The sequence below is a fragment of the Haemaphysalis longicornis genome, unplaced genomic scaffold (assembly GCF_048455015.1).
Source record: "Haemaphysalis longicornis isolate Haplotype H1 unplaced genomic scaffold, Haemaphysalis longicornis Haplotype H1 scaffold_9, whole genome shotgun sequence".
Classification (NCBI taxonomy): Eukaryota; Metazoa; Arthropoda; class Arachnida; order Ixodida; family Ixodidae; genus Haemaphysalis; species Haemaphysalis longicornis.
The window spans coordinates 19585126-19599242 of record NW_027526460.1 but is presented as its reverse complement, the minus strand read 5'-3'; the positions used below and the strand labels follow the sequence as shown (position 1 = coordinate 19599242).

Sequence of the window (14117 nt, the reverse complement as noted above, 5' to 3'; positions counted from 1 at the left end):
GTTTACTCCACCGTTCTTTGTCATAAAAAGAATGTGCAGTATGTTTCACGGGCATTTAGCTCGCTATGCAAACTGTAAGCCCTGCCTAACATGCGTTTGCTTTTGCCGGCCTCCGCCAATCGCAGAGCATTCCCAAGTGACATCACAGGTTCTGTTGCGGAAAATGAGCTGGTGGGTCGCATGGTCATTTCCTTTTTTCCTAATTATGTAGCTTATTTGAGCGAAGTTTGCGTTATAAGTGGTGTCGTTATGGTTCTAACGAGGCAATCTTTTGAATGAACCAAACTTGTGTTTTCTCTTCATGGCTCCTTTAAAGCTGCAGACAAAACTTTGGACGAAGGGCTGAGGCTGCCTCCTCTTTCAAAGGATTGTCTCCTGTGATAGGAGTAATGGTTCGTCATAGGGAGTGAGCGTGTTGGATTATAGGAGCAAACTCTGGCGGAAGACAGCCTCGCTCAAGTTAAGGAAGAAAAAAGGGGAGCTATGCTTTCAGCACTGGAGAAACAGAGTAGAACCGTGGGCCTGAAAATTATTTAGCAGAAACCCAAAGTAATGATCAAGTGCCTCGGGACAGCACAGCGGTTTCAGATAGGTGGCGAGGCAGTGGAAGTGGTAAGAGAATATATCTACTTAGGCCAAGTTGTGACCCCAGATCTCAACCATGAGGTAGAGATAATTAGAAGGATAAGAATGGGCTGGAGTGCATACGGCAGACATTCTCGGATAATGAATGGCAGCCTACCATTTTCCCTGAAGAAGAAAGTGCATGGCAGCTGCATCTTACCGGTACTCACCTACGGGGCAGAAACTTGGAGGCTCACTACGAGGGTTCAACTTAAATTGAGAACGATTCAGCGGGGAATGGAGCGGAAAACGATTGATGTAACATTAAGGGACAAGAAGAGAGCGGACAAGGGTTAAGGCTTGGGCGAGTTGGTGCATGATTACAAAAGGGGAACAGCGCAAACTCAGACAAAACACAAGAAGAAGGAGGTGACAAACACGAGCGCTGACTTACAACTGAGGTTTATTCCTTGGCTTTTCACATATATATGCCAATAGTCAAAAGCACAAGAAAAAACCGAAAATTTCACGATAGAGGGAGATACGAAGCCGCTCGTCACGCTTCACCGACGCCATGTGCCACAAACGCTTGCTGTACTAGTGAGGGACAGATAATTAATCTCTTTCTGCGAGAGGGACAAGGAAGGAACGCTAACACATTTATTTTTTCTGCGCAACATTTCTGCGGCTTCAATTATTTCTCTTGTTATTTTATCTTTGTGTCGTGAAATGACCTGCGTTTTTTTTTTTTAAATATTGGGGCGCAGTCGCGGCAATCACGACAGTGGACACCTAAGTGGCCACTAATCGCCGTATGTACGTTATAGTTATGTTCTTTTAATCTTTCATTGAGGCATCGTCCAGTTTGGCCTACGTACGTTTTCCCACAAGACAGCGGAACGGAATAGACGACGCCTTTAACACATTCAACAAACCGGTTTTCGTGCTTTACGGAGCAAGACTGCACTGTTCTTTCGGTTTTGTTTACTCTCGAACACATGGAGGAAAGCTTCTTGGGAGCGCAAAACACAACATTTACGCTAGCTCTTTTTCCTATCTTTTTCAAATTGTGCGCTATCCGGTGCATGTAAGGAATAACAGTAAGTTTGTCACGTTTGTTAGTTTCTACATCTGCTTCACTGTCTCGTCCCTCTCTTTTTAACCTAGAGAGGGCCTAGAAAAATCTATTGGGAAAAGCAGTCGTATGAGCCTGGATATGTTTTTCAGTGCAAAAACACATAAAGTAGATATCCCTCTAAGGGTAATTGTATCCGAGAACGGTACTTGGCAAAAGTGCATTGCGTTGTTTTTGCAGAAACATTTGAACCTCTTAAGAGTTGAAGACCCGTTCCTTGTGCGGAATTCGGATGAAGTCATTGAGTCTTTAAAGAAATGTAATGACAAAAGCTATACGGCATGCTCTTTCGATGTAAAAAAATTATATTACTCTTTGCCACATCGTGAACTGTTCCTTTGTGTTGAGGAATGCATTGACAAGTACGGTTCCATCGCGTTTCAAAATAGCACAGGTGTGTCAGTACAAGGATTTTTAGAGTTGTTGACGGTGTACCTAAACTCAACTTTCGCAACTTGGGACGATAAGCTTTATATTCAGACTAACGGAATCTGTATCGGATCCTGCATCGCACCAATTTTAAGTGACCTCTTTTTAACGTACCTCGACCGCAATTTGCATGACCAATTGAAGATTCCACAAGTAAGCAACATTTTTCGTTACGTCGACGACTTTTTAGTAGTTTTTAACACCGACGAAGCAGGTCTTGAATCGTTAATGTTCCAGGTGTAAGATCATTTCCGCCATTGTTTTAAACCTTTGGTTTTAACTTTTGAAATTCCCGTTGACAGAACTTTCCGGTTTTTAGATCTTAAGCTTCATTTTTCGCACAATCACATCTGCTGGGCGTACGAACCACGAGCCAGCAAACCGCTTCTACCTTTTGACTCATCCCATTCTAAACTCGTGAAAAGGTCTGTCGTAACAATGTGTTTTAAAAATGCCCTTAACAAGTCCTGTTTCCAGTCGATACAAGAAAGCTTTCGTAAGCAGGTTGATCGGCTTCTGATAGCGGGGTACCCACAGCAGCTGTTGGCCTCGGTAGCAGAATTAATAATGCAGAGGTTAAAAAGAGAGGGACGAGACAGTGAAGCAGATGTAGAAACTAACAAACGTGACAAACTTACTGTTATTCCTTACATGCACCGGATAGCGCACAATTTGAAAAAGATAGGAAAAAGAGCTAGCGTAAATGTTGTGTTTTGCGCTCCCAAGAAGCTTTCCTCCATGTGTTCGAGAGTAAACAAAACCGAAAGAACAGTGCAGTCTTGCTCCGTAAAGCACGAAAACCGGTTTGTTGAATGTGTTAAAGGCGTCGTCTATTCCGTTCCGCTGTCTTGTGGGAAAACGTACGTAGGCCAAACTGGACGATGCCTCAATGAAAGATTAAAAGAACATAACTATAACGTACATACGGCGATTAGTGGCCACTTAGGTGTCCACTGTCGTGAGTGCCGCGACTGCGCCCCAATATTTAAAAAAAAAAACGCAGGTCATTTCACGACACAAAGATAAAATAACAAAAGAAATAATTGAAGCCGCAGAAATGTTGCGCAGAAAAAATAAATGTGTTAGCGTTCCTTCCTTGTCCCTCTCGCAGAAAGAGATTAATTATCTGTCCCTCACTAGTACAGCAAGCGTTTGTGGCACATGGCGTCGGTGAAGCGTGACGAGCGGCTTCGTATCTCCCTCTATCGTGAAATTTTCGGTTTTTTCTTGTGCTTTTGACTATTGGCATATATATGTGAAAAGCCAAGGAATAAACCTCAGTTGTAAGTCAGCGCTCGTGTTTGTCACCTCCTTCTTCTTGTGTTTTGTCTGAGTTTGCGCTGTTCCCCTTTTGTAAAAAGAGCGGAGTGGGTCACGGAAAAAACGCGCGTTAAGGACATATTAGTAGAAATTAAGAAGAAGAAATGGACGTGGGTAGGGCATGTAATGCGAAGGCAAGATGACCGCTGGTCATTAAGGGTAACAGAGTGGATCCCTAGAGGAGGCAAGCGCTGCAGGGGGCGGCAGAAAGCTAGATGGGCAGATGAGATCAAGAAGTCTGCGGGGATAAATTGGTCGCAGTTGGCACAGGGCCGGGGTAATTGGAGATTAATGGGAGAGGCCTTTGCCCTACAGTGGGCGTAGATAGGATGATGATGATGATTATGATGATGAAGTGGAGCTAAGCTGGATCCCCAATAAAGAGAACTTAAAGCTGGTGGTACAGCTTTTTAACAGCTGTTAAAACAGTTTGTAATGGCTGTTACACTAGGGTAACAGAATCATTACCGAGAGACAGGATTAGAAGCGGGAGTAGAGCATAATGTGATGGTGGAATGAACAAATGGATTGGGAGATCGCAGGATAAAAGCGGTAGCAACTCTATGGGAGAGGCCTTCGTCCTTTAGTGGAAATAAATAGGCTGTGATGGTAATTACTACGTATATACAATATATACAAGTTTTTTGTGTATGCAGTGACAAAAAGAGGATTTCAAGTGATAAATTTATCTCTTCTCTTACTGCGCTTCCGCCCCTTTACACAATATGGGACAAACGGATAAACATCGCGTTTGTGCGTTTGCGGAGGTTTTGTGGTATAAGAACAGTCGAAACAATTAGGAACAGTTGAAACAGTCGAACAGTCGCATATGCTATAAGAACAGTTGAAAGAAATTGCATAATGCCCTCGTTACCTTCCAGGATATGTAGACAGTTGACGGCCCCTTCATTTCCACTATGATGTCGACAGGCGCTGCTTCGGGCTCTGCACAGGGAGATGAAAACGTTAAAAAATATACTCTGCTAAAACTCACTACCAAGCGAGAAGTGTCTGACTAATGCGTATGCCGCACAGCTACCACACTGAGCCCCTCGAAAGCCATCTTTACTGCTATGCACAAATGCGTAGCTGGGAAGACATATTCCGAGGCGATATTTAAGAAGCCTGGTTTCGAACCAGGAAAGCCGTAGTGCCTTTATTGAATACGATCCCATATATGACACGGGGTTCCATAGATCAAGTCCCTCTAAAGTAGGCTCCACCACTGCACACAAATGCCCTGCTGGGAAAACTAGTCGGGTAAAATATAACCGGACTTACTAAATGGTAATATGAAGGCCCTAACAGATTTTATTTATAGGGTTTTCTACTGCTGCAAAAGTGTGACACACCAGGCGTAACAGGCGGGCAGGCAGGTCTACTCGTCGAGTTTTCATTGAAATGCTTAAGTATTTATAGTACAGTCAACATTTGCTTTGAACGAATGGCGGGCGGGCGCTAGACAGTGTTGAAAAAGTACACTAGAACGCCTGTGTACCTAGTTTGCATTTAATTTATTCATATATCGAACAACCTCCAGCACTGTGCAAAAATGCCTGCGTGCAATGGGTATTCAAAGTGTGTCAGGGAAATCGTCTTCTGGTGCATGAAAGTTTGGGTGCCGCGAAGCTTCTTCGGAAGCTCGCTTTACCAAAATACGTAGATGCGGACCTGCGGATGATTTTATTTCCACCCAGTGCCCGCCACACTGTAAGACGTTCCGTTTTCTGAATTGTAGTGTAGGTATAACGCGCTCGTCAGACGTGTTACCTCCTTTTCGGCAGATAGGATGGGCACTACGGCGGCGCTGCCCTGCCGGTCTGCCTGTACTCGTAACGAGAGTGGCTTCGTAGTACGTTTTGCTTTCAATTTCAGTTTGCTTCGTTAATCGCTGCTGCGAGATGACATCTCGTATTCGCTGTGTGTGTGCTCACGTCCGCAGGGAGAGCGGGCTGACCTTTTTTGCAGTAAAATGTGCTGTTTCTGCGTAGATGTGTGTGTCCGGAACGACGGAGTTGCGAAGTAAACAAGGAATTCCCCCTGTAATAATAACTGTCTGTTTAAAGAAATCAATTGTCTGTATAAAGAAATTGAGGAGCCATTTCTGTTTTTGAAGGTGTATGAACGGAGAAGCTGTATAGAAACATCACGAGCCCTCCACTCCCAATAGCTTGGGAGAGCAGGGAAAAGCGTAGCTAACTGTGGTGATGTATGTGGTGCACTGAAAAAAGACGCATTGTTAATCTCCACCCTGTAGATGTCCCCAAACACGCCCAAAGCTGACATCGAGAACTTTCCCGGGTGAGATGTGATCAACACACTCAGGCGATAGTCGCTGGTGACTTCAACGTTGATGTCTCCAAAGTGCAGACAAGAAGTGCTTCGTTCGCCCAGCTTACCCTCTTCTCCCGTGTGGAAGACGACGGTGCGCGAGGGCTCTCCGCGGCCGATGACGTTCTCGGCGACCAGGTTGAGCACGTAGGCCGTGCCCGGGAGCAGGTCGCGAACCATGATCCATGTCACCGAGCCCATCACCTCCAGCTCCTGCAGCCTGTGCGCCGTGCCTGAAACGGGGAGGCAAAGCACGTGGGGAATCGTGACGAAGTTAACCAAACAATAAGACGACAAACAAGATGGCCGCTGTTGTTGCGGCAGTTCAGTATAAATATGCACCAGCTCGCCTCACTATGTCTTGCTACAAGTAACTTCTGGTACAATATACCCTGTTTCATCTAACTTGATTCTTACTGACCTAGCTTCAGCCTTGTGTTGGGTCTTTTCTTCGTCGTTCTACTGGACCTTAGTCGCGCTGTCACACGAATCTGGACAAACTCGGCCACTTTCGGTTTTGTTAGTGAAATTATCACGCGGCAGAGCAGTTTGCACGGCGGGTCACATGGGCGAGTTTCGGGTCAAGTTTTTTAAAGGTGGTATGAAAGTCGGTTCATTCAAGCAGGGTACGAAGTCACAACGTTCGTATCGCAGTGACCTTATAAGGCGATGTTGAAACAGGTGCTGGAAAGGCTGGGAGAACTCGGCAGTAGGAAGCCGCGGCTTCGAGCAAGCAGAAAGCGGGGTCACTGACTGTCTCGGTTTATAAGAGACTAAAAAAGGGGCGGGGAGTGCGCGCTCGTGATTATTTCCGACAGCGCTGCGGCGGTTCCCGCCGACAAAGACTTCCTCCTGTTCTGCCTTTGACGTGCGCTTTCTTTTTGGTTTTTCACTTGGGGTGTGGCGGTGTTGCTCTTCTCAGTTGCTTTTATCGCATGCCTAGCAGAAGTCGGAAAAAAAAAAATCAAGTTTGGGAGAATTATTACCGCCGTTCAGCTTAGCCAATTTAGATTACTTTCTATCTTACGGCATATAGCGTCAACAATGATAAAGTCCACGAACGTGGCAATCCCGCCCTCAGGTCTGCTGAAGAAAAAAATATAAGAAATCACGCCATCTTTGGATACACCCGGTGCAGGGCGGCAACAGAGACGCCAAATGTTCAGTTTGTGTATACGTGACGGAGGGTAACGGCGACGGATGGTGTTTATGTTAAGCCCCCTGCGCACGTGTAACTTCCTGCGGGTCCCTTGGCAGCAAAGAGTGTGTTGCTGTTAGCCATATGCCGCTGAGATTCTGGGTTACGTCAGTGGAAATGGTCTGAGTGGTCTGAGTTGTCCCACACGACATACTTGAGAGAAACCGACACCAACACAGGAAAAATAGTTTGAACTAATGCCAGCTCGTACGGTCTACATGTCGCGAAGTACACGTTTCGAAAGCCTAAAGAAATATTAATATTACGGCTTTCCAATGAGCAGAATAAAATCCTGGCAGCAAGTGGAGGCACTATCGCCGGCCGTTATAATCTTGGCTAGTGATACATAATAACGCGGCACCATACGATTTTGGTGTACCTTGCTTTAGGATTTGGCTTGGCTCGATCCCGCTAACAGACTTGGTTGCTATGTGTGCTCGCCTGGTCGTCAGGCGCATAAAACCGTTAACGCGCTGTTCATAATCGCATTCGGCAGTTAGTTCTGTTGACAGCACTGACGTTTTTGTAGTCTACGTGGCCGTTGCTGGCTGATGGACAGCGTAACTTGTGGATAAATTAATTTCTAAGGGACGTCCGATCGTCATGTGCTGATACCATGGACAAGATCGGTAGTGAACACTCGATAGTCATTGATGTCGCTTCCTGGCATCAACGTACCGTGGTCCCTCCAATACTGGATGATGTACTTTGAGATTGGGCTGTTGCCGTTGTATGAGGGCGACCATGACACGCTGGCAGATCGGCTCCACACGTCCTTCAGGCGCACGTCTTGCGGGGGGCCTGGCACCTCTGGAAGTGGATCGAGAAAGCCAAGACGGCACCCTTTAATCTATGGCTGTAGCATTTACAGCGACGTCACTTATAAACACTGGTCGCTGTCTCAGTCGCCAATATTTTTGGCTCGTGCCCCCTGTCTAAACGGCTATTCATCTTGGAAAATGGGACGCCAGAGCGTGACGCCAGTTAAGTACTCCAAGACTTCGTATTTTATCTCTCAGGCGAGCCAAATGCCAACTGTGCTGCCGGTGCTTCCACTTACGGAAGCAAGGTTGCGCTGACGTTACACACTTCATGTTTTGACAACGTGACAACGTCCGTGAACTGTGGCGACTTCTGTGCAATGATCGGAGGTATACCGGTCGCATCTGTCTCAATTTCGCGAAGAACAATCTCAATACAATCACAAAGCAGTACTTTAGCATTACATACGACTATATCGTACGGGTTGTAGACGTTGCAGACTGCAACGTAGGTCTCAGAAGAAGGTATTGCTTTTATGCAAACGCAAGCCGTTAAAGTAATTACACTGTGCTTACAATTGGCGGAGCTTTCTTGGTGCGAGTAAAAGACACTCGCCGATATCGCAGCTTTGTAGTTGCTCAGCCAGATTTGATGCTTCAAATTAATATTATCTCACTTTTCTTTTGCCAACGATGAGATAAGGGAACGAACGGCTACCGAACGAAAAATTGTACAAAACATGCTGCGGCGCGACGCGATACACATGACCGCAGAAGTTTCGGTTTCGGTCACGTGGCTTTTTATTACTCTCGCGACCAGTCCTGGCCTTTTCGTTTGTGTTGGCGGCGTACATGGCGGCGTACCTGCGCCGGCTTTTTATCGCGTTGCCGGCGGTGTCTTGTCATGTTAGTGCCGTGGGCTCTCCGAAGAGCGCGAAAGGTCGTCTCAGGATAACAGGAGTGCCGGAACTATAGAGGTAAGCTTATTATCGCAAGCAGTCAACGCGGATTGGCCTGAGACGTGAGGGTAGGAGGAGTAAGATACCCACGAGTGCGTTCGCCTCATTTGTGGTGTACTGTTTATAGACGTGCGCGTTAGATGAGCTGAAGATTCGCTACGAGCGTCCACGTACTAGCACTGGGGGGTAGACTTCGCTCTTTGGGCGTTGCCACCGTACACGCTGGATCCGCCGCCTGTGGTCTAATGACATGTCGCTTGGGCCACGGCTGTTACAGTCTACCCGAGCTGTTGAGTGAGGGATTCATCATACATAATAGGAACGAAGCCGTCACATGTGCAAGCGATGTGTTACATTGGTCTTCACTATTTGTTAAGTTGGCGCGCGGTAGATGGGATAGACGGAGCGCTAACGCACTGACGGCCTGTTTTTGCACCCCGTGGAGCAAGAATCTGGCCGCCCTAGGAAGCTGAGTTTCCCCGCCTGTCTTTCCCTTACTCCGTGCTACACCCTAAAGCTGGGGATCGAGAATAGGCGGAAACGATCGAGAAGTCTGTTCCGGCATCGCAAAAGTCGTGACAAAAACAGCGTTTTCACGGAGAAGCGCGTGAGAGGCCCATATTTAAAAAAAAAAAATACTGGCTCATTAATCCTGATGTTTTATGGTCACACGTGTTTTCGAATAACGACTGTCAAAATATTTTCAGTAAACTACTGCGTGACAGAACTCTGTTTTGTTCTTCAAAGAGGTTTCTGTCCTGATCATTGTCAACCTGTTTTGCTAACAACGAAACATGGTCGCTGGACGCGGTGGTTTCCGTGTCATACATCCTGAGCGCACACAAGCCTCATGCCTGATGATGTCAACCCGTGTTTGAGCTCACATCATGGCTAGTATTCGCAAATAGCGTTTGAAGCCAGTTGTTCGCCACCACATGTTCTTTTAGTGGAACTTCTTTTTAAACGTAAGTGCATTTTAACCGAAATAAGGTAACTGCCCATGTGATTACCGAACGGGGCAGGTGTACGATGAAAATTAGATTTGTCTGTTCTACAGATATGCTATTTCCGGTAGAAGTGGATGTGTATTGGTAGTTTTTGTTTCTGAAGAGAGGCAAGCCCTGATCTATAAGATCACGTACATGCGCGTTCTTGCGAACGTAGTTCGTTATTCGCGTTTTTCACTAGTCGCAGCACTGAAAACATTATCCGACTGCCAAGCTTACCTCATTGGTGAAAAGTTAGTCGCACATGGCTCTTTCGTTAGCCTTATCAAATTTACGACGGCTTTCCCCCCTGATTTTAATAATTGCACGACAGGATGGTCATTCAAGAGGTTGCGTAACAGCTTTGCCCGCTGGGAATGACATTTGACAAATGCTAACCAGAATTGCTATTTGACAATGACAGTTTTCAACCATTTTAACGCGCCAACTAATGGGATCACCCATTCCTTGCAATTAAGCCCTGTTCGTATATATATCTGCAGTAAAGGCGCACCGCGATCTCCCTCTCGAGCTGACTTCATCTGCTACACCCTCAGTTTTATTAATGAACTTCTGCATGGGTTACTATTGCATCTGTACGCTGCCCTGTTGCGTGGGGAAGTAAATTTCCCAGTAGGGGGCCTTTATGGTACATGTTGAATAACTATTAGTTTGCTGATAACTGGTAGTACGGTAGAAGTACAGCGTGCTCAAAAATAAACGACTCGTAATGCGAGAACAATAGCCTTGACCGTTGTTTGGCCTATGAGCTTGCCCGTGTTAGGCTATGTTCAGAGTATACCAATGCAAAAGCCATATCGTGATCTATGGACGTAAAAAAAAAAAAAAAAACGGCGTGTGACGGAGTTCGGTTGGCTGAGACGTGAAATGAAGTCATTCTTTAAAGTTATTACGACAGTTGCGGCAACAGTATGAACCAGGCCTTAGAAATAGGTACGCTAGTGATGTGCGCTTCGTCACGTTCGGCTTTGTTATTCTGGCTAGTTTCCTGGTCCTCCTGTCTGTCGTGGTACCCTCCTGAAAGGTTCCGTATATACGGAAATACGGGAATACGGAGTACTTTCCTAAAATGACACAAAGCCGCCACAAAACACGGAATATTTTGAGAAACACACGTGAACGAAATAGTGCATATTTATCCAAAAATTTGACACCGATTTTATGTCTGTAAGTTTACTAGAACTGCCAAATCATTGTCCGTATGAATTCCGTGTATACGGAGTATACGGAAAACATACGGAGCGTCATTTTGCTTATTATTGAAGATAAAAACACGAAACCTGTGCCAATGTTTTTATTTCGCGAAATAATGTGATTCTCGTGTTTTTTATACTAACATCTACTTTCGGCGTGCTTGGGGGAGAAATAATCCGTATGAACTCCGTATTCACATAATTCCGTATATACGGAACGTTTCAGTAGGGTATGATTTACTGTTTTTTTTTGTAGTCAGTTGATGCCGTGCCGGTAAAAAAAAAACACTTGTCAGGAGAAGGTCCAGAGCGAAACCACAATCCCCGTCGTGATTGTATTACCTTCAGAAAATTATTTGAATAGCTTATCGGCGCATTGCTTACCCTCGACTTGTCGCGTTCCACTCGCATCTCCTTGAATTGTGGAACCGTCACTTTAACAGAGCTTTTACCATTGTTTTTGGCACTGCTAAGGTGCAACACTCGCGTGGAACGGATGCGTTGTCGTCTGCGACGGTAATGAGCTTGTTTTAGGTCACGTGACGTGAACCTCGGAATTCGTTCGTTAGGGTGTCCTTGTCAGTTTTTGTCCATATAGCAGTCACGCGTACTTCGTTAGGCAGTTTCCTTGCTTGTTTTCAGTCACACCGGCTGTGGGTTGAGCAAGGCCTGCGAGGGCTCGAGACCTTCCCATAGAGCGTGGCTTAAAGGTGTTGGTATACCTTGGACGATGAGCTTGACCTTCCTGTCGTCCTTGCCGTACTTGTTCTGCGTGTGACACGTGTAGAGGGCGCCGTCACTGCGGTCCGTGTCACGAATCACCAGCTCGGACACCAGTCCGTCCGGCGTCAGGGTTTCGAACACCTCGTACCTGCGAAAGCGAAAGAACTTTATTTGCAACGACGCACCGGAGCATGTTTTTTTTTATCGCGGCACAACGAATATGAAAGATAAGTATGCCTAGAAACATTCCTAGAAAATAAATCCAGACTTTACCTAAGCGAGTTACTGTTTAGTCATTTCATTGGCTAGATGTGCATGCCAGGCAAATGCGGAAGAAACGCCACGCTGCAAGCATGAAATGTTTTAATGAAATAATCAGGTTATGTCGATCTGTATTCCCTGTTTTGATGGTCTGAGCTTCTGATCATTTCCAGTTACTTGTCGTGCTTTAAATAATACGTTCGATACGAGTTCTTCGTGCGTACCTGGAGCGAATGTGGGCGCCGGCTACCGTAATTGACACAAGTCATACAAATTGTGTGTTCGATATTAATTTTAGTTGGCGCGAAGATGGATTATCACACGCTGCAGACATGACAAGAACTGGGCTAAAGTTACGTAGCTTTCGAGTTCGCTAGTAGGACCGAAGAAGCTGCTGGAAACGGAAATTTACCGGCGACGTCTAATTTGGCAATTTGTTCGCGCGCAAAACTCGGAAAGACAGCTTAGTTAAAGGGGCCCGGCAACGTTATTTTCGACCTTTTTTCTAAATCCCAAATGCCTTCAGAACGTAGTCACCAAACACAACTAGTACTTAGAATAGGGGATCACAAAGTTCCACAGCCGAAGATTACGTCTCTGTACCCATCAGATAACTTAAAAACTTGCTCGAAATATTTTTCTCTCTTTACCGGGCTTGGCGTTCTTCGACCGCTGGAATTACGTCATTACAGCGGTGCTATTGGCCGGCTTCCTTTCAAATGCAGCTATAAACGCATTCGATAGCCACTTAAAAAGTAAACTACAAAAGCAATGCAGAGACCGAAGGCGGATAGTTCTGCTGCGACGAGCAAATCACGCAGTGCCGCTCAGCGCAGGCGACAACTGTAGCTTTCGCAGTGCTTCCAGACGTGAAGGAAAGTGTGAAAGCGTTTATCTTAAAGGGACCCTGCAACACTTTCGATACGCGCTTTCACTTTTTCCTTCGCGTCTGGAAGCACGGCGAGAGCTATACTTACCGCCAGCACGGAGCGGCACTTGCTTGATGTGCTCGTCGCTGCAGATACGCCTTCCGTTTCTGCCTTCTTTTCGTGGAATTTTTAAAAGTTGCTATCGAAAAGCGTTCATTGCTGAAGCTGAAGGAAAACCGGCCAACAGCCGCTACATGGCCTCAGTGACGTAATTCGAGCGGTCGAAGAACGTCAATACCGGGAAAGAGAGAAAAATCTTTTGAGCAAGTTTCCAAGTGATGTGATAGGCATAGAGCCGTAATTTCTGGCTGAGGTACTTCGCGACCCCCTAATCTAAGCTCTGGGTGTGTTGGGTGGCTACGTTCTGCAAGAATGTAAGATTTAGAAAAAAGTTAACAAAAGTGTTGCAGGGTCCCTTTAGGTGTTGGAGAGTCCTTTTAAGGGTACGCTGTTCCGTTAGTCGGCGGCGGGGGATTATAGGCTGAGTGTGGGTGTGTGCAGTACCGGGCGCTGGTTCTCTTGTCTAGCTTGACGGTTCCTTTGGACCAGGCGATGGAGAGCGGCTGGTCACCCGTGGCCTGGCACCTCATCCGCGTCACCTCGGTCCGCCGCGCCGTCACCACCGCCGACTTCTCCTCGAATCTGGCCGGAACTGCGTGGGGGATAGGATGCCTTCGCTCGCACTTGGCCAGAGGAAGAGAGACTGAGAGAAAACAACGAATGTTCGTAGTAGTATGGCTTAATGTTTGCTTACATTTACGAACTTCGTATTTTTTTTTTCTTTGCTCACGCCAGGCTTTCGCAGCGTTTGTTTTGTCCGAGAAAAAGAAATCCGGTGATTTGTTGTTGCGGAAATTATGCAACACATATTGAAGGTGGGCCAGTCGGTACATAACTAACTTATACAAACAGCGCTAGAAACAGGACTACAGAAAGGGAACACAGTCAGCGCCATGTCTGTGTGCCCTTTCTGTAGTCCTGTTTCTAGCGCTGTTTTATAAGTAAGTCGGAAATTATGCTTTTTAGTTCTCCGAGCAGCGCCACAGGGTATTTGTAAATGTATTTAGTTACAACCGTGATGGGAACTTGTTACATGCGAGAAAATCTAAATGACGCTTACTTTCGTTTGTTGGTCAGGGCTTTCGTCACAAAGGCACACTGTGAATTGTGCGTGCAATGCTAGACGAAGGGAACCTGTGTCGATGAACTTGAACTTTTCGATGAGTGTACTTCACGAAGTGCTCATTTGGTCTATGTACGTGCCTTCCAGTAAGTCACATGTGCTTTACAGTAGGTTGTGTGTGCGA

At 46.1% G+C, this 14117-nt stretch overlaps 1 protein-coding gene and 1 long non-coding RNA gene across 7 annotated transcripts in view; one reads left to right on the top strand and one right to left on the bottom strand.

The window, feature by feature from the left end:
- Window positions 1–14117, top strand: part of LOC144153101 (uncharacterized) — a 201635-nt gene that overhangs the window by 64120 nt on the left and 123398 nt on the right. The gene's annotated exons all lie outside the window — the stretch shown is intronic.
- LOC144153093 (cell adhesion molecule Dscam1-like) overlaps window positions 1–14117 on the bottom strand; it is a 53211-nt gene that overhangs the window by 14000 nt on the left and 25094 nt on the right. For all 6 annotated transcript variants that reach the window (XM_077684751.1, XM_077684749.1, XM_077684752.1 and 3 more), the window contains 5 exons: window positions 13315–13462; window positions 11620–11768; window positions 7656–7787; window positions 5848–6012; window positions 4323–4393 (listed from right to left, as the gene is read on the bottom strand). In XM_077684751.1, coding sequence (XP_077540877.1) covers window positions 4323–4393; window positions 5848–6012; window positions 7656–7787; window positions 11620–11768; window positions 13315–13400 — 603 coding nt within the window. In that variant the 5' untranslated portion in view covers window positions 13401–13462. The remainder of the gene's footprint in view (window positions 1–4322; window positions 4394–5847; window positions 6013–7655; window positions 7788–11619; window positions 11769–13314; window positions 13463–14117) is intronic.